General features: G+C 43.8%; 1 protein-coding gene and 2 long non-coding RNA genes across 3 annotated transcripts in view; 1 reads left to right on the top strand and 2 right to left on the bottom strand.

The window, feature by feature from the left end:
- The first annotated feature begins 1255 nt into the window (after positions 1-1255).
- Positions 1256-5906, top strand: LOC136009104 (uncharacterized). Its single transcript, XR_010610330.1, has 3 exons — positions 1256-1391; positions 4491-4862; positions 5753-5906. It is a non-coding gene; the product is annotated as an uncharacterized LOC136009104 (long non-coding RNA).
- Positions 5907-9927: 4021 nt separating this feature from the next.
- LOC136009105 (uncharacterized) lies at positions 9928-15855 on the bottom strand. The gene is made up of 3 exons (XR_010610331.1): positions 15786-15855; positions 10942-11040; positions 9928-10550 (listed from the first exon to the last, which is right to left on the bottom strand). It is a non-coding gene; the product is annotated as an uncharacterized LOC136009105 (long non-coding RNA).
- A 2959-nt stretch (positions 15856-18814) lies between these two features.
- Positions 18815-27294, bottom strand: part of NEK11 (NIMA related kinase 11) — a 66731-nt gene continuing 58251 nt past the window's right edge. The window contains exon 16 of the mRNA XM_065669181.1: positions 18815-19527. Coding sequence (XP_065525253.1) covers positions 19323-19527 — 205 coding nt within the window. The 3' untranslated portion in view covers positions 18815-19322. The remainder of the gene's footprint in view (positions 19528-27294) is intronic.

Below are 27294 nucleotides of genomic sequence, written 5' to 3' on the forward strand. Positions count from 1 at the left end.
CCATCAAGATGCTCTGGCAGGGCTGTAGGCTGGAGCAGCTCCTTTGGCAGCTCTAAGCTATAGCGAGACTTGGCTCACACAGAAACCGGGGATGCATCCAGCTCCCTCTCCGCTGCCCTTGGCCACCCCTTGTGCTCAGCAGGGATACAAGCGCACCGAGCCCACATGAAATAATAGGGGATTGGCACGGCTCGCCAGCCTGGGACAACGTGTTAACAAAACCAGGCACATTAAAGGAAGGGCTCTACGTTTTCCTGGGGAGCGCTGGAATTTAAACAAGCATTCTGAAGCAGTCTTTTGCAGAAAGCCCAGCTGGGAGGGCCACCCGCCTTCTCTGTGCCATTGTGATAAGACAGCAAACTACCTTGGAGCGCCTTCACACCGCAGGCGGCTGCTCAGCTGGGTCCTCCGCAAGCCTTTTGATGTGTGGGGGAATCAAAGGGGGGGACGCAAAGAATAGGCAGAAGTCATCCATATGAATGTGCACATACATAGACAGTAACCTTTCTCCTCTGATTACCCTAGCAATAAATGCTTGTGACATCAATACTTCATGAGAATGAACCATACACGATTGCCAAGTGCTGCTTATGCATTGCAGGTGGAGGGAGAGGATTTAATCAGCTTGGTTTAAAGATGGTTTAAGTGACAGCTCAATTTTTATACAGTTAGAGATGTTGGGGTGAGTGAACACCATACAGATGAGCTGTTACTTCTGCAAGGAAGTTTCCTGGTGTAAGACACACTGTATGTTAATTTGTTGCATAGCAGCTGTTGGTTGTATGTTCTACTTCATGTAAAATAGCACTGTGAAGCACTTATATGTGTTCATTTACACATTTATCTGTGTCTATGCATGCATATGTATGCAGTCACACACATATCGACATACATCTTTTGTATGCATTTTCCATGTGTGTATATATATGATATACACACATTATGTGTATATGTATATATATATATATGTATGCACACATACAGAATACAGAAGTGCTAGGATGAAGTGCTAGGATGCTTTAACACTGACAGCTAATTTTAGCCGAGTAAATAAGAACAGGAAGCATTTCTAGTGTCTGAGTTCTTGCTAGCTGTTAAGATCTAGCCAAGAACAAGAGGTGTGTTAATTAACATCATATTTTTACTCCCAAATTATGCCTGGTCTTGGTTATCTTTTGCACTCCTCTACATTTTATGCCTTACAGCAAGATTTGGCTTCCAGGTGTTTTCAGCAGGGAGACCAAAGCACGGAGTATTTTCTGCAGCTCTGATTGCCGGTGTTGAAGATGTAGTTCAGCGGACGCAGGTGTAGAAGGAGCCACAAGGACAAATGGATGGGGAAGAATCATTGAGAAGAGCATCACTGAGAAGAACAGCCTTTTACCAAAGAGGTATGCTTCTTCTCTGACAATTATGGCCAAAGGAGTGGAAATAAACACCAGGAATGAAGAATGGTTTTGAGATGGCTAGGGATAACTTTTAGTCTGAAATAGGCTTAAGCAGTAGAGGCTAAAGGACTTGTCTATTTTAACACACAGCTTTTTCAGCTTCTGAAGCCCATCTGGGGCTGTTCACAGCTAGCCGCTGCTATTTCTGCTGTCTAAATAACGGGGATTTCATATCTCAAAAGAGTTAAAAAGCAGAGAAGGAGATGGCAGCATCCAGAGAATACGATGAAATCAGATGGCAGAACTCAGGGCTCTCCTGGGGAACAGAAAGTGTCACTGGCTCCTGAGATCATTTTAGCTTTGAGTGGCTGCACAGATGTGTGTTGTTCACCCTACCAAAGAAGATGTTGGCAGTTAAAACAGCATGGTACCTCATTTCTCCAAAGCTGGAGCACTCTCTGCAAGGGAAGATCATGCATTTTAAATGGGTCATTTGCTCAGTTTGAAAAGAATCAAAAGCGGACATCAGATTGGTCCTCTTGGCTTCGATGTCCCAGGTTTGGGACCATTATACAGTATTTTGAAAGCCCTTACAAGGGCTGGGTGACTGAGGACTTTCTCAATGGGCATGAAACAACCCATGGCCTTCGTTGCAGTAGATCACGAGCCAGTTATCCTCTGCTATTAGGTTGAACTAGGATGGCCCTGAAAAGCTTCCCCTATATCAGTTACTGGTAGAACACAGGGTCCATTCCTGAGCCGTAAGGAGCTGGTGGTCCCAGTGACAGGCAGGCAGGGTCTGCTGGTGGTGCTGTCACAGCCAAGGCTACAAGAACACAGGGCTGCCCTTAGCACCAGGCACAATGAGGAAGGCTTTACTACAGGTGTAGACCATCACAGGCCTTCCTACTGAGGGGTAAAATGACCTTCTAGCATTTGGGCAGTGTAACACTGTCTCCTGAAGCTGAGAGTCCTGCCAAAGGACTTGGGGAGTGGTGGAAGCTCTGGGATTTTGGTTAGATATTGCACTAAACTAGAAGTCCTAGATTTACATTAAACATAATAATCTGCAATAACAAAGGAACTGGGAGAGCCGCTGTGTTCCTTTCACAAAGACCCTTTAAAAATACCCACCAATAATGTGGTTTCTTGCAATATTTCCATAAAGCTCCTAACAGGATAACTCTTGAGTAATGTGCTGTAAAGGAGCAGATACAAAAGGAAGATTTGGAGCAGCAAAGATGCAAGATGCACTGCGCTGTGCAATATTAGATATAAAATACCGTAACCCAAAGAGAGGAAAGAGAGCAAGAGCCCAAAGCAGCAGCAATAAGATATTAAAGCTTTTAGAGACAGTGCTGTAGGCAGCAGTTTGTGTTTGGCTGTGATGAGATGCCTGGTAATTGTCTGTCAGTTTTAGCTGAGAAAATTAGCAAGTGACTCATGGGCTGCAAGCAGTGGAGAGCGTGGGGAGCCTCATCCATCATCTCCAGAGCAGCCTTCAAGTTTCATGCACTCACTGCTGTTATTTAACTGAAAGGCGATGGAAAATAAACTGCAAAAGGTCATAAATGGAGTGGGTTTGGGGAAGGTAGGAGTCTAATCCGAGGCGGCACAACAAAGGGTGATGGAAATGGTAGAGGGGCTTTGATTCTGGCTGGTATTCAGAGAGGATTTCCTGGAAGGTGTGGCAGGGTGAGTTGTGGTGAGCTGAGCAGACAAAGCGTGTGCAGACGAGCGTCAAACGGGGCTGAACTCCAGGGAGCTCAGGAGTTTGTCTCTCTTTGCACAGCAATGAGAATTAGGTACATAATTAATGTAGATGGCTCCAGAATGTCAACTGGGGCTTTTCTTACATCTTTATATGAAAAACTAAAGCCTGAACAACCCAGCTAAATGCTTCTTACTAAGACACATGGGATGGGATGGGATGGGACAGGATGGGACGGGATGGGATGGGATGACTCAGCTCATCTAGGGTATTTGGGAAGAGAAGTGACCCATCGCTTTTGTTAAGATGCAAACCTCTACTCTAACCCTGGGGACTATCTTGGGCTGGAGGAAGGCAGGGAGGGATGAATATTACCCTAAAATAAAGAATTTTGTTAGCTAGAAGGACTGGAAGAAATCACGGTGCTTAGCGGTAGACTGCAATAAGCATGATTGTCCCTTGATAAAAGCAGTGCTGTTCTGTTGTGACTCCATTGACAAAGCAGAGTGTAGGTGGACTGGGGAATCAAAGCTTGTGTTTATTTAGGAAAACAACCAAGCAATGAGATGTTCTCCCTGGCAAAGTAAGTGCTGCAAATTCACTCTCTGGAATTGTGACCGGCTCTGTTTGTAGGAAACAGATCACATAGACGAAGCAAGGGCCCTTTTGAACCCTCGTCCCTTCTAAATGCAGAACAGAAGGAGACAAACTGAGTCTCATTAACTTTCTCATAAAATAACACATTGGTATGGAGTTACCGATGCGTGATGATATCGTTTTCTGCCACAGAATTTCCCAACAAGTGGAAATACACAAGCAGTCAGGTAAATGTAGTCTGAGCGGACAGGGCAGGAAATCGGTCCCTTCTCCATTGAATGGCATGGTACTGCAGCAATACTGGATGCTGCAGTTGAAAAGATCAGTTTTTCAACTGAATTCCCACAAGAGAAGGAATTGAAAATATGCTTCAAATTCTCACCTTTTCTCACAAAGCAGCAGCAATTATTCTGTTTCACACCAAGCCTGATACACCTTGGAGAGGGGATAAAAACCTCCCACCAAACTTCAATCAGACAACGTTCCCGAGACAGCTGCTTTGATAGCAGACTACTCTGCTTTCTGCTGCTGCAAAGGGTGTAAATGTTGTGTTGTCTTCTGAAGAGACTGCTAAATTACCAGGAGAAAGGCTGAGTTCTGTGTATCAGCTTTCTAAATTACCTAAATAATCTTTTCTAATGTATTTTGGTTTGTGTTTCTTGTTGTTTAATTACAGCCAGCCTTCTGAGTAAGCAGTTCATAGATCTCTGGTAGGGGAGGAAAAGTGGGGTTTTTTTATTTTGCTGATTATGTATGGTTATGGGAAAACCTGTATTTTCTCTTCTTTTTCATAGGTGATTCCCTTCTTCCTTTCCACTGAAAACTGTTGTTACAGCAGATCCTATGGAAGTCCCCCCAAAACCAGAGGCAAATATATAAAGGCATTATATAAGCTAACAGGAGAAGCTCAGATGTTGCATGAATCCAATGTTGTATTGATCCAAGGTATCTTCAATGTGCCTTTTCAGTTGTTTGACAAAGCTGTATTGATTTTCCTCTCCAAGGCAGGAGAGAAAGTCAACCACAGAGCGCGTGATAGGAGGCCATGGTCAACATGGTGCAAGGGAACTGCTGGGAGTGCATTGAGTGCTGCCACACTGAAGATGCCTTCCCAGCTGCATCGATTGCAGAAGGAGAGGTTGGCACAGGTGGAGATTAATCTGCAGGTGAGCAGCTTGGGTTTCATCCTGCAGGGAAAATGGATGCAGGTTGGTTAAGTCAGCCCTGGGAGAAACAGTCCTCTCCTGGTGTGTCTGGGCCAGCTACTCTTGCTGGACCATGTGTGTGGTATCCCCAGCCAGCCACCAGCCAGAGCCACAGCAATGTTACCTGCGTCCCCTGCACTGCAGTGCTGTAGCAGTCCTGTCCAGCCCAAGCACCAGTCTGACATGCTGCAGCCCCCGTGACTGTCGTTCCTTTCTGGGGCCTGCAATAACCTCATCTCATGCCCCTTGCAGGAGTTTCTCAGCTAAACAAGAAGGGGGAAATCCACAGGTTAGATGTAGGTCAGAAAGGTGAGGCATGGGAGAAGGTGGCTGTACGTCTGTCTCCAGAGTGACTGGAAGCGCCTTCTTTGGTGGAGGTAATTCTGCCAGCCTAATTTGAGGAACTGGAACAAAACTATTCCAAGGCTAGGCTGGCTCTAGAATAGCTGCAAGCCCCAGGGCACACATTGCTTAGGCAGATTTATGTGTCACTGCTGGACAGACACTTCCCTGGACTTACAAGCTGTCTGACAATTCACTACAGCATGAGACAGAGCATATTGAATCCCAGGCATGGCCGTAAGTTGCAGTGTAATGGGCATCATTTCTTGCAACCGGCAAGTTTTTAGAGGCAGAACACAAATGTCATTGGTAAATGCAGGCAGAGAAGCTGCCAAGTGGAAGAAGGTGCTTGGAAATGGCTGTAAGCACAAAGTGATGAAGAGTGCCCGTGAGACATTGGTAGGAGCAAGGAACATGCAAGCTGATGCTCAGGGGAGGATGAATGGGCAATTCCAGCCCGGTGCTGCATGAGCCAGGTACTATTAGAGGTATGGGTTGTTTCCTTCCAGGCTCTTCCAATCCAGGATCAACCTGCTGCTGCCTGGAGACTGTTCTTTAAAGGTATTGCCTTTGGGCATCGCCCCTTTTGGAGTGAAACAAATCACTCTGCAGTCAAGGCAGTGTTTGTATAGCGCTGCCAGAAATTCAAGGCAGGTATTCTAAGTCAACAGAATGGTAATTCCCAAAAGGTTAATTAAACTGAGCGAGGCTCGCAGATGAAACGCAGCAGCTGACTGCTGCAATTAACTTTGGTGTCGTGGTTGGCATTAGGTGGCACTTTAGTGTGGGGGAGCTCCTCTGATGAGTTATTTTGGCACTTACTCCCCTGGGGGAGGGTCATGTGTATACATCAGTCATTTTGTTGTTGCCAGCCTTCAGGAGATGGAAATTAGTGACACCTAATTCAGTCAGCTGGGGGAGGAGGTGGGGGGGGAGATGGGTTGTTTCTCTCCAACCTCTCTGAATAGAACTCATAAACACCGAGGAGTTATAAATTATGAGGCTCCGTTTAGAGTCACCTTTGCAACGTAAGTGTAATATGTAAATCCTGTGTATTATGAAGTGGTGAATGCCCCGTCCCTAGCAGTGTTTAAGGCCAGGTTGGACAGAGCCTTGGGCGACATGGTCTAGTGTGCGGCGTCCCTGCCCATGGCTGGGGGTTAAGAACTGGATGATCTTAAGGTCCTTTCTAAGTCAAGCGATTGTGTGGTTCTATGGGTACTGCACGGTCTTCATCATCCATTCCAGGTAAAGATGGAGTGAGAAGACCTAAGAACAGTTCTGTGGGCTTGTGGAGGCTGGGCAATACTGTTAGCCAAAGCAGGGCTTTGCAGGAAGCACAGAGGAGAGCCCCTTTTTGACATTTAGTCTCAACATGGGTGTTCCTGTGAAGAGGGATTCAGAGCTGCAGATGTCTCCTATTGCAAAAGTCCCATGCAAGGCCTCCCAGGGTATCTGCCAGGAGAGGAGAGGGAGCCAGCAGCCAACGGGTCGCACTTCACATGCTCTGCTGCCAATGTCCAGGCACAGATGCTATTGCACGGAGCAAGGCTCACGCTTGATGCCTCTGTCCTCATGCGATTGAGGAGCCCTCCCCATGTGCCCTGCTCCTGTGCATTACCAACCAGTGAGCCACGCTGGCACATTGCTGTTGCTCTGCTGCGGTCAGTGTTTGGCCCCTGGAGGGGTTCTGCTCAAGGGGAGGGGAATGGTGCATGCAATATGTGTGCTGCGTTCCAAGCTATGGAGATAGATGGAGCCCACAAAGTTCATCTGCCCACACTCTGCCACTGGGGAAGAGGCAGAGTAGGTAACTTCCCTGGATCCAGGCTGGCTCCTGCCAGGGAAGCTGTTGCCTCCAGATGAATAGCTATTGTTGTTGTCCCCAGGAGGTACCTGCCACATAATAACATCGAAGAAAGTCTTCCAATTAGTGCCTTTTTATAGGAATATGAGGAACAATTGCATAACAGCTGCATGCAATTACTACATCAGGTGATGTGACCTTTAGAGAAGCAAGAAGTAATTTAATTTTACAGGTAGAACAGGAAAAAAAAATGAAGTTTTATTTTTCTTGTTGAGTACTAAAAAAAGAGAAAAAAGCACAAAACCTGTGAATTCCAAAAAAAAACCTTTTTTTTTTTTTTTTTGGTAGGATTTACTTTTAAAACACAGGTAATGCTTGTTCTTTCAATTACATCTCACACCAGTTTCTGAGCATGTGAAGACGGTGGAATAAAAGGAAGTCATGAAACAAAGAGCATCCCATGAGCTAAAGTATGAAGCTTGTACTCTGACTTTGTGCCATGAGATAGAACCCTTTTTTTTAGCTCATAGGCTGGAACACTGGCACTTTTTCTCCCTCTTCTTTGTCTAGTATAACCCATGGAAACTTCACCCCCAACCCTTCAGCCTGCCAAGTGCATCAACATTGACCAGCAGCTTCAGAAGTTACCGATAGGCACGCAGACAGCACTATTACATTCAGATTTGCTCCTTAGGTAAATCGCAGCACAGTTTTCATAGCGTGAAAGGCAGTGGATAAATACATGGAAAAACAAGTTATAACACATGACTTGAAATCAAGGGCTGAGACAATGAAGACATGAGACTCCAGAAGCCACTATCACTCCAGCTAATTTCTGTCCATTCAGAACCCCTAGGTATGGATGCAAATACAGTTCCAGACTTCTTTAGAAGGTGCCCTGAGAAAGTTGTTTCAGGCTGTGGCACTTGTAAATGAACTATTTACGTCCTGGTATATTTAGTGGTTTGTTTTGCACATCCCAAAGGGCTGTGTGATAAACACGTAAATGTATTGGCTCTTGCAAATCTTAAGTGTTGCTATGTGGATACCACTGTATGAGTTCACAATGGCAGAAAGAAAGTTCGCTAAGGACACAAGATTAGACCACAACTTGAAAATGGCCTGGACTCTTGAGCAAAATGGGGTTGCATAGCAAAAGAATTTGTAAAGGTAAAATAAAGAAGGTGAGGGGGGGTGTGTGATATAATAAAATCTAGTGCTCAGAAAACATAGAGTTAAATTACTTTGTAGGTTAAGTTTGGTTGCAGAAAGAGAAGAATGTGTTGGAAGTATGTGGTGAGATAATATGATTTACTGGCCCCATTATATACATCTGAGTTATTTCACACCATTATTCTACTTATCAGCTAGTTTACAGACAGAGCCTTCCGAGCATCTGTGTGCTTTGGATACTGCTTGTCTGCCCATCCTGCATGAACTTTTGCAGGGAGGTGTCTCTATTCTAAATCTTTGGCCACTATCAGAGGAATTATAGACATGGCTGGTGTTAGTTATAGACATTATAGACATATAATTATAGACATGGCTGGTCTAACCCCAGACAAGACCCAAACCTGACTTTGCTTGACTTCTGAGATCAGACAAAATGGTCGTGGGTAGAGCACACTGTGTGTGTGTGCCAACGTGCTGATCCATGCTGATCTTTGGCCACTATCAGAGGAATTATAGACATGGCTGGTGTTAGTTAGGTCTGTGATTACTGGGGTGTCCAACTGTTCCGAAGGCGAAAAGTGCAGTGCCAGGAAGACTGCCTACTTCATCTTGAGGAGTCCTACTTGGAAGAGGATGACTGCTTACTTCCTCCTCAAGACCCCTCCCCACAATCACCGGAGATCAGTGCATGTATGCCAAGAGGAGGAAATTTATGATAATGAGGTCCTGGAGCTATAATATTCCCTGTCCATATGTATGAATTATGAATATTTATATGACTAATGTAATAGTGAAAGTATATAAACCTGTAACAAATAGTAATCAGTGTGCCTCTGGCTATTGTCATGTGCTCAGTGCTGTTACTTTTGCTTTATTGGCTTTGTCCCTCAATAAAACTTTGTTATCTTGTTTAGAGTGAGTTTGTATTTGACAGGCTTGAAGGTCATGAGATTTGCAACAGCCAGCCTTCATGGTGTGTTTCAGTCTTTTCCTGCATGCAATTGTCTTTGTTACGATATTTTCCTTTGGATAAATATTGTTTTGAAAAGAATCTGGAATTATGTGTATGCACCTTGGTGAGGCTGAGCATGGGCAGGTACGGGAATGGTGTAGAAATTTCCTTAAATGTATTAAAGAATTGCACTGTTCTGTGTATTTTTCCTATGAGAAAAGTAACTTCATACGTAAGCTCTTGAACTGGTCTTTCAAAGAGCTGTAAGTGTGTACTTCAGCCAAGTTTTATCTATATGCCTGCATTGTCAGATAGCCTAGTAACCAAACATATTCAGCTGCATTCTCTATTTTCAGATCTATCTGTAAAGATACCTCCAATGGCATATGGATGGCCAGGACTAGGAAATATAAGGAAATCATATTTCTAGTCTTTTTGACAATGCCTTTTCCTCCTGGTGAGAAGATTTACATCCTTGTGATTGCTTTTATGTGAGCACATCTGTGTGGATGGGAGCAGATACCACAATGAAAATTGCTTGTACTATATAAATACTCGTTTCTTCCTTCCTCCTCCTTCCTCCCCTTCCTCCTCTTCCTCCTCCTCTTCTTCTTCTTCCTCTTCTTCTTCTTCCTCTTCCTTCTCTTCTTCTTCTTCCTCCTCTTCTTCCTCTTCCTTCTCCTCCTCTTCTTCCTCCTCCTCTTCTTCTTCCTCCTCTTCCTCTTCTTCCACTTCCTGTTCTTCTTCCTCTTCTTCTTCCTCCTCCTCCTTCTTCTTCTTCCCCTTCTTCTTCCTGGGTAGGATTAGGAAGATCATCTTGCCTCCAGCTCTGGCTGAAATTGGATGACTTAAGAGATAGGCCCTAATGCCAACAGCTATTCGAAACAGGAGTTAAGCCATGTCAGGCCTATCTGGATTTAAAAAGCCAGGCATTTTGATGGTGTTATTGATACTCCAAATTGCTGTTTTGTTTGAAAAAGAGCTTAAAACATTAACAAATACCCACTGCATGGTAAGGCTTTCTTCTCACTTCAGAAATGCATCTCTTTTTCAGGGCTTCCTAATGCTGAGGGAAAGTATTTGACCTCATTTACCAGGCTGGGTTTGAGGTTTACAACTCTTCTGAAGGCATTCTTCTTCTTCCCTCTTCGTGCCTGCTCATCTGCATCCCATTCCCAGAAATTTCCAGAACTTTCCTTCAAGTTTCCTTATACAAATGCAGATCGTTCTTGAAAACATCAGCATCTACTGACTTCAGGAAGAACCTGCATGAATGCATATTCCTTCCTACCCTCAGAGCAGACAGAGTGGTGGCACAACCAGCAGCGGTGACTGAGAAGTCATTGCTATGCTTCGACAGCAACTTCTGCTGTTCCTATGCAGAGAAAGAGAAGTGGAAAGCCGCAAATCCAAGAGCAAGAGAATAAATGCCCAAAGCTCACCTAACCACAAAGGGTGTTGTTGTCTTGCCTCCACAACTGCTGTTGAGGCTAGCGGGTTTTTATGGGTGTTTAGAGGCTAAATGGGGGGGCAACAACACACAGAATCTGAGCACTCAGTGTGCTGCTTTCAGGACGCCATCCATGCAGGCTAACCAAAGCAAGTCCAGTTCCCACTGGGAACACACATCCACCCAGCAGGGCTGTTGTACTGGTTCCCGAAACAGAAGCCAGGATACAAGCAAATGTGCTGCCAACACAGAGAGCATAATTGGAAACCCTCAACCTAGCTGCTCGCTCAGTAATCAAACCAGATTCATAATGTACCTGGCTTCTTCTGCCTGCTCCTAGTCCATAATTAGCAACCAGTGTGTAGGTAGCAGCACCGGTAAATTGCTTCCAGTCTTCAGTGACAGTAACTTGCACCTGTAAGAAGGGTATAGGAATACAGATAAATGGCCACAATAACACAGAAAGTATTAGCTCTGCCTTCATTTGTATGAGTCTCCATTGCCTTGTTGGAGTTCCAGGCAGATGTTAGCAGATGAAAAAGGCTGGCACCACACAGCAGACAAGCAGGATCCTTCTACACACAAAACACCAGCAATGAGGTTTTACTCTCAGGGTGCAGGGCTGCACAGGACCACTGCATCCAGCTCAATGTGGCTCACCTAACCCTCACCACCTGAACTTGGTGCTCAAGTGAGACCCCACTTGTTCTTGGGCAGTTTTGAATGAATCATCGCTCTACAATTGAGAAATGGAAACGTTCATAGGTGCGAGAACACCGCTCATTGTAATTCATGGTAATTGGCATTAAATCAACACATCCTCAGGTTCTGTAAATCCCCGAGTCTGTTGCTGCAAAAAGAAGCCCAATCTGTCTAGTCTTTTTGATTGCAAATGAATATATTGAAAGCGTGCCTCCTTCTCTCTGAGAAATGAAAGCCTGGTTGATTGAAGCTCGTTTTCACACAATCAGCTGATGCTGCTCACACTTTAGGCATTTTCAAGTTCTTTTTACTTTCCTAGGAAAAAAAAGACATAAAAACGGCAGGAAAGTGTCTTTCTCCAAAGCCATTTGTCCAGGCTTTTAGTCTCTTCCATTCTTGTGGTGCCAAACTTTGATTAATAACATGAAAAATGGTGTATTTTCTTCAATGACAATAACTGGATGACCTTTCTCCTGTCTCTTCCTGCTGCAAATGCAGTTATGTAAGAAGTGTTTTGATGAAAAAGAATTGGATTTGGGTGCTGCTAATACCAAAATACCCCAGGTTTCTTTTGTCAGAATAATGCCCAAATCACGCTTCCCATTTTTCTTACATCCTTCAAGATATATCATTACTTGGCAAGGATTCTGAAAACCTATTCCTTCTTTTGGTAGCTGAAAACCTGCTCCTTTTCCTGCCTCTGATGTTTTGCTTTGCAGAGTCTCTGTAGCCAGAATGGTGTTTTCCTCTTGAGGGTGAAGTGTTGCTTGACGCTCGCCTTTCATCCCCAGGAACAATTTGTTTGTCATTATTTCAGAGGTTCACAACTAATTTTAAGTGTAAAGAACACTTGGGAAGTGAAAAGGAAAGGTTCAGATCTTAAAACACGAAAGGAAAACAAGAGGATGGAAAGCGACAGAAATCTAGTTCTGGTGCCTGGTAAGAGGTAGCTGGCAAAGAAATCACGAGCCTGACAATTGACCCAGAGTTTCTTAGAAGTCATCCCTCTAAAGTTTACACTTGTCAGGAGTTTGGATGGAGAATTTTCTGCAGTGTTATAAGGACATGGACACACAGTAACTGCTCCTGAGAAAGCTTCTTGGAATCAAATACAGAGAGGAAGAAGGAGAGAGAAAAAGGGGGCAGGCAGCAGGAAGGAAGGAAGGTTATTCTTTAATAATGGAAAAACTGGAGTCCAAAATGTTTCATTAAGAGTTACCAGAAACTCCATCAGAGGAGAAGCAAAAGAGAAGCTGCACCAGAGACCTGTCAAAGTAATGCCTGGTGACACGGAAAGAGACAGATAGGAACAAATGGGTTCAGTGACAGACATCAACACCCAGCCAGCATTTTATGTCGGTTCAGGATAAAGTTCCCTACAAACGCACATCCTTCTGAGCTGCAAAGGGTGAAATGAAGGGATTGTCTATGGGCTGTGTGTTCCCCCAGACCCACGTGTTTTGACATCTATCTTTCTAGGGACTTCTTTTGATTTATGGAGAAGTGCTGCTTTAGATCATTTTCTAGCATTAAGAAGGAAGGAATTACAGATTCACCCACTGCCACCAATGCTCATCGCTGGGGAGGAGCATCACACCACCAAACACAATGTGTGGGGGAATCAGTGATGGAAGGCCCCGTAGACCAGCCAGGTGATACAGCCAAAGGGAGCTCACCCACTTGGGGAGGGCGGCCTGCTCTCAAAGGCTTGGCAGCATTTTACATTTAGCCAACTTATGAATACACAAAACGAACTGAAAGGGCTGCATCAAAAGCAGCGTGACCAGCAGGTCGAAGGAGGTGATCCTGCCCCTCTACTCTGCTTTTGTGAGACCTCACCTGGAGCATTGTGTGCAGTTCTGGTGTCCTCAACATAAAAAGGACATGGAACTGCTGGAACAAGTCCAGAGGAGGCCACGAGGATGATCAGGGGCTGAAGCACCTCCCGTATGAAGACAGGCTGAGGAAGTTGGGGCTGTTCAGCCTGGAGAAGAGAAGGCTGCGTGGAGACCTCATAGCAGCCTTCCAGTACCTGAAGGGGGCCCATAGGGATGCTAGGGAGGGACTCTTCATCAGGGTCTGTAGTGACAGGACAAGGGGTAATGGGTTCAAACTGAAACAGGGGAAGTTTAGATTGGACATAAGGAGGAAATTCTTTCCTGTTAGGGTGGTGAGGCACTGGAATGGGTTGCCCATGGAGGTTGTGAGTGCTCCATCCCTGGCAGTGTTCAAGGCCAGGTTGGATGAAGCCTTGTGTGGGATGGTTTAGTGTGAGGTGTCCCTGCCCATGGCAGGGGGGTTGGAACTGGATGATCTTGAGGTCCTTTCCAACCCTAACTATTCTATGATTCTATGATTCTAAGTTCTGCTTACAGGAGTCCAGATAATCTATGTGCATTTTAATTACATTTAATTGCTCTTTCAATTATATAAATCTATATTAATTTAATTCAACTGATCAGGCCACCAGGCTGCAGCACTGGTCAAGGTCTCCAGTGGCTGGAGCTCTTCTCAGGTCTCTGAATGGCTTCAAGCTCTCAAGACCTACCCCATTGATGAGCACATCATAGTCCCTGTGCTGTTTTGATACTACAGACCAGTGTCCCCTGCTGGCGACTGCGCAGCAGTGGGGCTGCTGCTCGAAGCTAAGCACCTTGTTCAAATGCTGTAGATTTAGGGCTCATTTCCTTTCCTTTTATTTGGGCCTTTCTGTTGTGTCCTGCTCAAACTAATGCATATTCACTTACTAAATAACCTAAGAATACGTCAGCAAGGGCACAACGCTAAAGAACGAACTCTGAACAGCCCATCTGCACCGACCTGGTGACGTGGATTGGATTTTCCATGCATTGCTCGTTAACCAGGATTTCATTCAGTATAACTTTAATTGCCTCACTGCTATAAAATAATCTATTTTTCTGTCAGACCATGCTGAAAACAACTTCAATTTTTCACTGCTCTAAAGATGTACTTCTTACCTGAAGAGGTGGCGGGCACAGAGCGGTGGTGCTTTCTGTCCTTGTTGTCTTTACCACAAATGCCGGCGTGTCTCTTAGGTATTACTTTTTAATCATCTGCCCTCATTACGTGCAGTGATTGCTCCTTCTTCACTTTATAGCACGAAGCCAGAAAGAAGGCAATTAAAATTCAATAATGCTGCAGTGCTTAGACACTCATTAAGCAGTCATTAGGTAGTCTGGAGAGTCATTGTCTTCGGGAGAGCTCTTTTGCTCCCTCTGACTATTGTAGTATTAGCTCAGAACAGTAAGCAGGGTGTGGATATGAACCCAGCTAGGTTCACAAGCTCCCCAGCCCAGGAACAAGTGCTCTGCTGCCTCCTGGACACCCATAGCCTCTAATGCAGCAAACCCCATGATTCCTCCAGCCCTGCTGTGCTCCCTAGCTGGGAATGATGCACGCTGGCAGCGATTCCTGCCCTCTGCAGGTGATGGAAGGAGCATTTCCATGCCGTTGCTTGTACTGGCTTAAATAGCATCCCCTTCCAGAAACACAGCCCCACGTTGCCAAGACAACTTGCAAAAGGACACATTTCTCAGTATGAGTAATTGGCAAAACCAGGCCTCCAGGGAGTCAGGAGCATTCACTGTCAGTATCAGGAGTGAAGCTCCTGCCAAAAGAGCATTCAAAACAAGCAAGCTTCATTTTGAGGTGGGAAAAGAACATACTGGCAGAGATAGGATGGCAAGAGTATGCCACTGATTGTCAGATGCATAAAGGCATCAGTAAAACAATGCTCACAGTCAAAATCGCCTTACAAAACTAGAGAAGCAGCCTCTCTTGATTATAAAGATTGCCTCTGGACAATAAACAACAGCATCTGTCCTCCTGACTCTGAGCGTCTTGAGTTTGCTTTCCTTCCTGTCCTTGAGGTGGAGAGGAGAGAGGACAAAACAAGACAGCATAGACACTTCAAGCTAGGAAGGCTCCACAGCAGTTCCAAGGAGCATTTCACTGGAGCTCCCTGAAAGCAGAGGGAGCGAACTCCAATGCATTATTTAAGACTACTCTCACACTGCTGACCCTTCATAGATACAGATCAATATAGGGGCCTCTGCCAGAAAAAAGAGGCTCCAATATGAAAAAAGTAAATAGAATTCATATTAGAGATGCTGAAGCGAAACAATACAGACCAAAAGAATATCTGTATGCCATGATACAACAGCGCAGTCCCTGAGGGGTAAGCAGGTAGCAATGGTGGGAGCAGAGCAATTCCCAGATTCCCACATTGCTCATAGCACTCAGTCAGCCCTGACCACCTCTTCAATAGTCCATCACCCACACTCATCTGCACAGCCAGAGTCATAAATTAGGAAATAATGGATTTCTCTATTAAAACTCATTTCGTTTCTCACTAACCATTCCATCGCTCTTCATGCCTTGCTTTCCCCCAGTACCCACAAGACACAGTGCCAGGTGAGGAGCAAGAGAAGCACTCACCTTGTAGGTTGCTCAGGCTACTTCTCTGAGCCATCTTCCACTCATCTTTCTGCTTGGTGCTTCAGCTGTGTGGTCTCTAAGGCATAGATTGCCTTGGGGCTGTTCTATACAATGCCTGAAGCAGCAGCTGACAGTGAATTTGGGGGTTTTCCCATCAAAGTGCATTCAGCTGTGTGTTTACCTGCTTGAAGGACTGTTTTCCTCACAGTTGGCAGATATTTGTCAATCAAGTGAGAAAAGGTATCTTGAAGGTTTGGTCATGTGCTGTGCATATATACATACCTATATGTGTATATATGTCTGCATGTGTATGTGTAGGTGCAGAGACAGATAAGAGATACACAGACAATTCATGATAGATTCACAACTCATTCCCCTCTATAAATACATATAGAGAGGTATAACATTCTCAGGCTCCCTAAGACAGACTGTGGATCATAAATGTTAATATATATATATATATTTGTTGTTTTCTACCTTTCTTTCACCTTTGTAAATGCTTGATGCTCCATCAGTGGTCCAGGGTGAGCTCTAGCTGTGCCCTGCAGGCATCTCGGAGCTTGTTGTCCCAAAGCATCACCCACAGAGCCAGGTCCTTTAGGAAGGGTGGTCCTTTCCTGCAGGCAGGATTTTCACATATTGGAAACCCCTAATTCACCTTAGAGAGAGGGAACTCTGGTGCCTTCTAAGGGTTATCCAGCAGGCCAGTCACCTCTAAGAATGGACTTACTTTTTGTTTGCTGTGACAGATAAAGTGATCTGCCTCCTAATCCAGCTGTGGACACGATGTTGACAGTTCAATTTCTCAGGGAAAAACTCAAATGTTCTTTTTGCCTCTATAGTTCAAGCACCTTTCTTCCAAGTTCAAGGCCTCAAAGCATTCACTCAACTTACTTCCTTTGTTTGCAATATCTCTGAATCAAGTAATACAGCTTGTAGCATTTTTAGGAGGGTCAATAGAAAAGCAGCAAGATTGCCTGATGCTTGTGATGCTTTTAGTACAAATGTGTAGGTCGAATGGGACCTTTTATAAAGTCCTATCCACAGCAGCCTAATGGCTTTACATCTATTGCCTCACATTTACTTCCAGCGGCTCTGTTGCTTTTCTATTACTGAAGATCCATGATAATAACAATCCTTCTCCCTCCTTTTAGGTTTCTACTAATGACCACCAGCAATGGGATTTTGCTGGAAATGAACTGCATGTTGTTTATGTTTTCACAAATCAAATGCATTTCATATATAAAAGACAGGGACTTAAGGTGGGGTTTTTTTCATCTTAAACCCCTTTTCCTCAGCAAGCAACATAAAACTGGAAACTAAAACGTATTTTATACAAGATCTGAACTTACACTTTTTATACTAATCTTGATTGCAGGAAAAATAATTAATCTGATAACCAGACATGGAGATTATCAGCACGGCATCTCAGTAAATACTGTTGCCTCTAATACTCAATCCCACTGTACCAAATGCATCTTCCTGAAGCTCAGCAGAGACACTGCATCTGGCACTATGGCACAAACCTCTCTACCCAAGGGTGTATAAGCTGTTCTCTGTCACAGTGTTTGATTCATGTATCTGTAGACATTTTGCAAACACTTCCTTGATCTGTTTAGTCCAAAATATTTAGGATGAGTGGATTTTTAGCCATTGATGGCCTAAAGAGAAGATCTGACAGGAGACGTGTGTGTTTGTGCGAGGTTTATGATAGTATCACACAAAACAAGAACAATACAAGATAATACTAACATGATGATAATATTTGGGTTTTATACGTTGGAAACCAGAAAACTATGGCACACGCAGTCACCACTGAAGGCTACTTACTGTGCAGCTGTGTAAGGGCATGAGAATACTCCGAGGCCTTTAAACACCACTAAAACCAAACCAAAAGCCAGCTATGGAACTCCTGACGCACATCCTCCCCAAGATCACGGAAAGGAGAGTAAGAGAAGACAAATTCATTGGGTTTTCTCAAGTTCTGGAAGGGATAGACCTTATTGACTCTAAAATAGAGCCAGTTCTGGTCTGGATAATGCAATTTCAAACCCAACCATTTGCTGAGTATTTTGGAAGTGATGAGATCTGGAAAAGGTACAGATTTATTGGGAAATGAGAGTAAAGACTAAGGCATATAATGTAACCTACCACCTTTCTGAAGCGACCCTCAGAAGCAGCAATGTAAGGATTTCTGTCGAATCCATGGGATTTATCTCTGGGTGTTTACTACAGTTCAAAGATGAAAAGTTTCCTGTTGAGTTTAATATGTACACATTCAATAATGCCCCCCTGACATTATTCTCACCATTTGTTGGTTACTTCTTGTTTGCTTTGTGAATGTTTTAGTCCCTGCAACGTCCAAGCGCTCCTCCTGTATTGTGGACTTCAGCACTTGTGGTTTTAAATGGTCTTAAAAGGAAGTCATGTGCAAAAATCCTGGAAGCAGGTACACAGACAACAGTGAGAAGGAAGAGGAGTTTCTTTGAGCTAGAACTATAATGCCACAGGTTTTGAAGCTGGGCATGTCCTTTGCTTCCTCAGTTTGCATTGCTGCTGAGATAGAGGACTCAACTTGCCTTTCCCTTTGAGTCTCTTAAAGCGTGTCACAAAGACGGATCAGAAGAACTGTTTAGTTTGCTGTCAACATCAGTACCTTTAGGTGTAATTCAGGTCAAATAGCAATGTTTTTTATATTCATATTATGAATCTCTTTTAATTTATCTCATTCAGTCCCCGAGTCCTTTAAGAGTAGGGGCAGAAAAGCAGGAAGCATAAGGATTATGATAATGGTTCAATGCTTAAAAATTCATTTGAGATTCCTTTGTAGACTGTATCACTGCTATCCTTTGGTGTTTTACACAGATGGATGAAGGAGCTCAGAATGCAGAATAAAGAAGGAAGAGGCAGAAGGAAAACATCAGGTATATAGCCAGAGCATGATATGCAATTGAAATTAGCAAAAGTGTGATGCATATGCAGAAGGGAGGGTAAGCATTACTTGAGAAAAAACATTACCAGTATGCATGTACAAGCCAAAAATAATCAGTTTATTGTTCCATCTGCGTACAATGAATTTGATCCAAAACTCTCAGAAGTTGCAATAAGGATTCCTACCTAACATAGTGAGACATAGCTCATGCCTCTGCCTCTGTACATGCACACACATACAGTAGATGGCCAGACATCGTTCTGCCTCTATGGATATACATACCTGTCTATTTGAGCTCTCATGTTTATATAAATATACACTTACAAACGTATTTTCACAGCTCACTTGAAAGTCACACGGATTAAATGCACTCCTTTTGAACAAGGAATAGTAACAAGCAAACATTTGTTCCTCCTGTCCCTGTATTCTGCACCACAGGTACGCACTTCTCACTGCAGTGTGGATTCTCAAATGGAGCTTACCCACGTGCTTATGTACTACGTTACCTTCAGTGGTTCCTCCAAATACCTCCCATACTTGCTGGCTGACCTGAAGAAGACAGCTTCACTCCCCCTTACCTTTTCTAGCCCTGTTATTGACACCTTTTACTGCTGAAGATGTGATTCTGAAGCCTGTAGCAGCTGCTCGAAGTAGAGAAGCTGATCCACTTCAAAGCAATCGCTTGCTCTAGAAACCATTCTCTCCAGGTGTCTCCTGATCTCCTCCTCACTGGCATTCTGCTGTCTCGCTTGCTTGAGATAGCTGTACACGGCCTCAAACACCTCTGCTCCCAGCTTCCCAATGGCAGATCTGGAGATAAATACGAGAAAACGGTCAAGTAAAAGGTAATTTATACTCTATATTAATACAAGCAATAGCCAGTACTGATTTTTTCTACCTGTTGTAGCTACCTTTGATTAAAGTGATATACTGATGCACCTAATTTGGCTGACAGTACAAGAAACTAAAGTTTCCTGGGGAATTTCTTTATGATTGCTTGTAATAGAAAGAGCCAGGAGTAAAAATCTGACCACAGTAAAGTCATGGGGAAGCATGGCCATCGTTGTCATTACAAACCAAGACTCCTTTTCATGCTGAATCTGATGTACCATTTCATCTACAGCAAGCCTCGTAGATAAACGTGTGTTACCACCTCTAGGCTGGCTCAAAACCAAAAGGAGCAACCGCAGCAGACATACACCAGTGGCATTTAATGTGAACAAACACATTACAGGATTCGCTGCTTTATTTTAGCTTCTATCAAATAACAAGGAAACCATTGCACAAGCTCAGCAGGAGCTGACTGACGCTTGTTTTCTGCAGCACTCTTCTTTTATTAGAGGACAGATCTGTAATTCAGTGGGAGAGAATACACTCACAGGATCTTAATGGTGATTTATAAAGATCCATTTGCAAGCAGCAAGACAATGAACAGCGCTTCTTCTAAATGCAAACATCTTAAACCTCACGTATTACAAGCCACAGTTCACCCCAAATTTTCCACTCAGTGATGGGCTCATAATATTTTGATGAAATTAAGTAGTGTCCCTTCAGCATACCAGAAACTGTCTGCCCGCTCTGCACACACCCAGGATTTGTGTTGTTTTCTTTCCCTACACCTTTACATGTTAGAGCAATTGAGATTTTATTGTCTTACAGTGTCCGACTGGTTCATTTTAGGGGTGATGATGCTCTTCACTTAGTCAGGAAAGGAGCTGGACTAATCAGGATCACCTTGCAGGAACATCTGCGATTTGCACTAATACATGTCTTATTTTGGGCAAGTAATGTTGTGGTAAGCAGCATTTTGCTGGGATTTCAAGAGTATTTAGGTGAGACAGTCACTCCTTTTTCAGGAAATCTATCATGGCATGAAGACCTCTTCAATAAATGCTGAAATAAACCAATGGTATTTTAGATTCTAATGCTCTCACATTATTTCTCAAGTATTACAAGTATTGTGGCCCTAGCATGTTAAAACATTTGATGCCTTAGCATTTTGCTTTATGGTAATTCTTTTAGCAGAGCACATCCTCAGTGTGAGCAGTGTGCTCCTGCCTGAAGGGCAGTGCTCGTGGGGAGCTGCATGGTGCCCTGGGCTCATGTTGCCTGCAGTTGTGCTTATTGTGCTGATTTCTCACTGCTATCGTACATGTCTAACACCAGCACAAGGCGAACTGTTCTAACCCCCTAGCATCATCCAGCTAAAGGGGTAGCTGCTTTTTCATCTCTAGCCATCCTGTTGCTGCTGAGGAATAGCATTGTTAGAGTGAGACCGCAGCCAGGGAAACTTCCACATCATGTTAATTCCTCCATCCTTAGAAAACCATGGTGAAGAATTTAACTTCATTGTTTCTCAAACTGCATCTGACATGAAAGCACCCTGTTTTCTCAGTGATACAGAACCGCTTTATTAGTGTGTGAGATAGATACTTCTGAAAAAACCCATTGTTATATATATTAGGACCTACTGCTGGTGAAAGTGCACAATACGTATCCCACATGACTGCTCTGATCTCGCAAGAAGGAAACATCTCCTCACATCCTGTCTGCGCTCTGCTTTTCCACAGCTCGGTCATGCCCAGCCATGATTCCAGCCCTCTGGCTACACATCACCCCTCCTGACAGAGGTTGATTGGGAACTGGGGCAGAGAAAGTGAAGACCCAAGATCAGAAGCCACAGGTCCAAGCTGGAATCTCTGCTGGTGCAGACCTGACTCAGTCCTGCTTCCTGTAATCAGAAACTGCCCTTCTTTTTCTACCAACAGTGCTTTTTAGGGGAAAGGTAGAACAGTTGGAAGGGATTAATTCTCAGACACTGGAAATCTAGGGATTAGATAACCACAGAAAGCTGAGTAGGGATTTGCTTGGCAGATAATGTACATTTCTCCACAACACTTTACCAGAAATATCACAGTATTTCTCTCCAATGGTTAAAAATCAATACATAAGAAGCGCTTTTGAAATCACTGCTACTTCACTAATGCTTTTACTGACTCCTCTCTCCCTCTTAGACAAGTGTGTCTAATTTTTCGGCAGTCCTGTCTACTTAAAGATGAAAAATGAAGCAAAAGTCCCCCAGGAGTATTGCTTCTGCTAATAAATGTGACCTGCAGACTTAAATCTTCTCCGTTAAGCTTGGCAGAGCATGCAAATCAGCTAATGTGTATAACAGCTGATACAATAGAATTATGGGGAATGTGGTTATAGGTGGAAAATTAAGGGGTAGGTAACAAAAATTATAACCTGCTTTTACAAAAGAAGACATAAGGCTCTGTTTGGACTTGAGAGCTGCATTAATGCAAGGCTGCTACCACATCACACATCTTCTACCACAGAGACACGTGTGGTACCTAAGATGGTCAATGTCAAATAGACATTACCCAGTGCATCTATCATCCTGATGAAGGGAGGGGGAAAGTGGCTTTCTGGAAAGTGAGGCATTTGAACACTGTGTTTCCTAATTTTCAGCATCTTGTTCATGCAATGGAATCACAGCTCTGTGGTTGAATCCTGTGCTCCCTGTTCAATGCAGGCAGCCCAGGAGAGTGTTGACTCACAGCATTGGCCCACTACAACTGAAGGGCTCATTATGGCCCTGATCCTGTGCTAAGGGATATTTGTGCATCCATGAGAAGTCCTACAGAGGCACAGTTATGGATTTTGCACTGACCTGTTCACAGTTACTTCTGTTTCACATGAAATAGGGACACCTGCATTACTGGTTTGAAATGATTAAAAGCCTTACTACCAAATGTGCTGTGTGAGCAAGTACAGGGCTCCCATTTACACTCTCTTTTGGCAACGTTTTCTGATTTACTGGCAGTGACTCTCTTTATGCCATCTTATAGCTCACTCACCATCAAACTCAGTATTTTCCACCAGAAATGAGCCATCATCTCTTTCTCAGCCAAGACTACACAAGCAAAGGGGATACCTGACATCTGCCATTTCATTCCCGTGACAAACCTTCTGGGCCAGATCCCCATCCTACACTGCCTTAAATTGGTTTTCACTATGCTGAAATCAAAGGACTTACATCGGGCTCTATCAACAAAGGGTCCGACCCAGGATGATATACAGTAATGTGCTTAATGTCATATCGCAGATTGTTTGTTCTCTAATTCCAGTGTGTTACAGAGGCTTAGATATAAGGAGGGATTCATTCATGGCTTGCATTTGAGCACTGTGTTTCCTAATTTTCAGCATCTTGTTCATGCAATGGAATTCACAGCTCTGTGGTTGAATCCTGTGCTCCCTGTTCAATGCAGGCAGCCCAGAAGAGTGTTGACTCGCAGCATTGGCCCACTACAACTGAAGAAAGTCATATCCTAAATCTGACACCTGTCTGGCTTTCCTGAAGTTGGGAATCACCGCTGTCAACCCAGGACTTGTTGCAGTTCAACATGACCACACAGGTACACCATTCTCCCCTTTTATCCCAGGGTCTGTGGCTAGAGCATTCACCCAGAGAGCTGGAAACCTGGGAGGGGGGTGGAATGGAATTCAAACCCACACCTCCCAAAGCAGTATCAGTCAGACCAAGGGATGAAGGGCTCTTCTTCACCTTCACTCTGATTTGTACGAAAGCAGATGTATTGGGACACAAGAGAACTGGATGATCTTAAGGTCCTTTCCAATCCTAACTATTCTATGATTCTATAATAGATGATAACTCTGGATAGACCGAGGACTAAGGACAATACTGAAGGTATTTTGCATGAAACAGTCCCTGGATAAAATAGTATGAGCAATCCTTGGGGTTCTGCAGTCCTTGGGACTGATATCCAGGTTACCACATGTGAGTGAGTGCCCAAAGAGTGTGCTTTCTCACTGCAAACTTCAAGACACTCAACAGTGAGCCCAGTTTTCCTCACTCCTGTCTGCAGAGAGCATTCCCAATGCTCCAGGTATAGGCTGGGGACCTCCATAGCCTGGAGTCATGCTGCAACCACCAACCTACTACTAGCTGGACAGCAGATACTGCCCGTCCCTACACTATCATACATGGAAGCTGTGGTCTGAAGAATAATGCTGCCAGTGTCTGTGCAGCACACAATCCACACCTAAAATGAACTGGAACAAGCCCCAGAGGCCATAGAGGCAAACAGATTTGTGGGTAATGATGGGGTTTGGCCATGAGATCAAGAGTTTGGCTACGAGGTAGCTTCTATCAAGGGTAAGGTGCTTCCGAGCATGCAAGAAGCAACATGAGTATCAGCAATATCATAGGCACTTACCGTTTTGTCTTGCTGTCAGCATTAGGGGGGAGCTGAATAGGAGCTTTAAGAACTGCAATTTTATACTCAGGGTGTCTAGAAATGTTCACAGTCATTTAGTGGATCTGGGCCCAAATGAATTTATCAGGCTATTTGGTGATTTGCCGTTGATTTCCTACACATCAGTGTAAAATTACTAAAACCTGACAATATAATAATGTTGTGTTCTCAACTAGCCGAGGAAGCTGTATACCTTTCCCTGGGTGAACAAAGGATTTTCTGTTATCCCATGGGTCTTTATTTTGACTGTTCTGCCACTAGCTACATATTAACATTTCCTTTCTGGTTTGGAGATCAATTACAATACACCTACCTTTATGCAACAGTGACAAAAGCCACAAAACAAGATTAATGCTTAAGCTGGTGCTCCTCCATGGGCATAAGCAGCCAAGTTAATATATCTCAGCAGTTTGTCATTGCGTGCCTTAAAGGATAACTATGACACAAATCAGCAGCTAAGGGGGTTTTCAAGCTTCTTGTTTTCAAACGCCATTCAGCATAATAGTGACTATCAGTTATAATCATTCTGCTCTCCCTCATCCACCCTCAAAGGAAACTGCACTTTCTGCTCTCAAACTCCGAGTTTTCACTAGTGCCTTCAGAGAGCTCAGTTTGGTCCATGCTTGGGAGCAAGGAGAGGCTCTGCAGCTGCTGAGTCACACCAGAATTACACCATGGTCTCTCTGGATCAAGAATGTCCCACCTCTGCCATAGCAGGCAATAAGCACACAGCTCCTAAGCCAACCACAGGAAATTCAAGATTCTGATGTCACTCATGGCTACCTCGGTGTAAATGATAAAAGAGAAGCTTCCTGGACATGGATTATCCATTCCAGCAGGCATTTATGTCTCCTTTTGGTGCAGCCAAGCTGCCTGTATCCTATGCCAACTCTATTGTAAAGTAGGAGGCAAATCTGTCACGATTAGGGCTCACAGGGCATAAAAGCAAGTGCAGGGCCCTTCAGAAGTATAATTTCAGCAGATGTCACTTAATTCTGTTCTCCCCAGCTCAAGGGTATCCCCATGGAGTCCAGCATTATTACTAAGAATTCCCATCAACACATCCAGCTCGGATTTGTCCTCAAACATGCTGTTTCTAGCCATTAATTTATTAACCTTATATTTCTACTTAAAACAAAACACAACGGTGCCGCTTTGCAGCTAACCAGTAGTAACATGAATCTTGGTGAAAAAGATTGCTACATTTATCTCCTGAAATGACTCTGCAAAAGAACCAGGAAATCACTTATCTTTGATGTCATACAAAATATTGCTTTCTAACCATACCAGAAAACCTTAAGGTATCTGCTACAGAATCTCATGGACCAGTAAACAAACAGGTTCATCTCCATCCAAACACAAAGGGTCCCTTTCCTCTCACGTTATCTTCCTGTCGTTTGGCATGTTGGCACTACTGACTATGAACGAGTAAAACTTCTCTGAAACTTGAAAGAAATGGCTCTGGGTGCAAACTGCATTTGCAGAAAAGCTTGCCAGTTGCTCTATACAGACCCTTTGAGATCTGCTAGGAGGAGCGCATTTTAAGGTCCATCAGTTATGGTTTAGGAACTTACTTCTAAAGGCAGGGCAACACCTTTCTGGTTTTGACAGCCGCTCGGTTTTTGCCATGTGAAAAGTATGGCATAGTCCAAGAAAAGGGATTTGGAAAACAGGGAATTGAAAAGCATGATTGTATAAAAGCTAGTGAAGGAAGCTCTGAATTGCTAATATTAACCCCTGCCTTCACCTTCGAGCCTCAATGGGCTTTGACTTCCATCATATTACTGCAGAATGAAGATTTCTTTACTTGAAGACACAAAGATCATTTTCATAATTCATCCTTAATTACTTCTTAACTTCTGAATTAAAGCACCTTAATTTGATTGCAAACAAAACTCTCTGATGTCCTGCTTCAAAGACCTGCGAAATCTAAAGCGTATTTAGGACATGTTTTCCCATGAGCTGAGAAGGATCTTATTATTAAAAGCTGCAGACACGCAGCCGAAGAAATATCAACACTCATATTCTCCATGCACTTCATTTTCTGAGATAAATGAATTGATAAAATAGGAATTGAAGCTGACATCTGCTCTTGGAAGAAGCGTTAATGAGAATTTAGAGCTCCTACTTGAATTTCAGCTACTACAGATTTAGAATAGGCTTTGTCCTAAGAGAAAATGCAATTATTAATTTTTTTTTAAGGTTTTGCCACAGGAAAAAAAAAAAAAAAGATCACAACAAACCACGATCATTTAAATCAAACCAGAATATTGCAATTTGAATGTCCTCTATGTTAACAAATTTACTGCCAATACTAGAAATGAGAGACAAAACAAATTTGCTTGTATACAGCAATTCTTCCGGAGGTGAAAATGACACCGTTTAGTGCCCACAAAGAGTTATGTGTAATGCACTTCCCCAGGCTGCAGTCACTTTACACATATCCTAAGATTTCCTAGCCCTAATAGAATGATTTTAAACAATATCCTGGTTTCCAACAGTGTCATGGTATGCAAAATAATCTTTGAAAACTCATGAGTTTCATTCATTCATCATCACTCATCAAGATCAAGCAAAAATACAAGGCACATTTAAAACATACCTGATGGCCTTTGCTTTGGTTATCGATGCGTTTGTTTTAGACAGATGTGTCTGAAGGGCAGCACAATATACAGCTGCTTCTTGAATGTGGGCATGCAAGGATACAGTAGTTATCTCTGAAAAGTTAATAGTTATATACAATAAGAGTTTAAGGACCTCATGGAGTTCAACCAAACAAAGTGCAAGGTCCTACACCCGGGGTGGGGCAATCCCAGGCGCAGCTACAGGTTGGGCAGAGAAGCGATTCAGAGCAGCCTGTGGAGAAGGACTTGGGGGTGTTGGTCGATGAGAAAATGAACATGAGCAGCTTCAGTGTGTGCTTGAGCCCAGAACCCCCCCGTGTGCTGGGCTGCAGCAAAAGCAGCGTGAGCAGCAGATCAAGGGAGGTGATCCTGCCCCTCTGCTCTGCTCTGGTGAGACCCCACTTGCAGCGCTGTGTGCAGCTCTGGTGTTCCCAACATAAAAAGGACATGGAGCTGTTGGAGCAAGTACAGAGGAGGCCACAAGGATGATCAGGGACTGGAGCACTTTCCATACAAAGTCAGGCTGAGAACATTGGGGCTGTTCAGCCTGGAGAAGAGAAGCTGTGTGAAGACCTCAGAGCAGCTTCCAGTGTCTGAAGGGGCTGCAAGGATGCTGGAGAGGGACTCTTCATCAGGGACTGTAGTGATAGGACAAGGGGTGATGGGTTCAGACT

Source organism: Lathamus discolor, chromosome 2, assembly GCF_037157495.1.
Source record: "Lathamus discolor isolate bLatDis1 chromosome 2, bLatDis1.hap1, whole genome shotgun sequence".
In the NCBI taxonomy this organism is placed as follows: domain Eukaryota; kingdom Metazoa; phylum Chordata; class Aves; order Psittaciformes; family Psittacidae; genus Lathamus; species Lathamus discolor.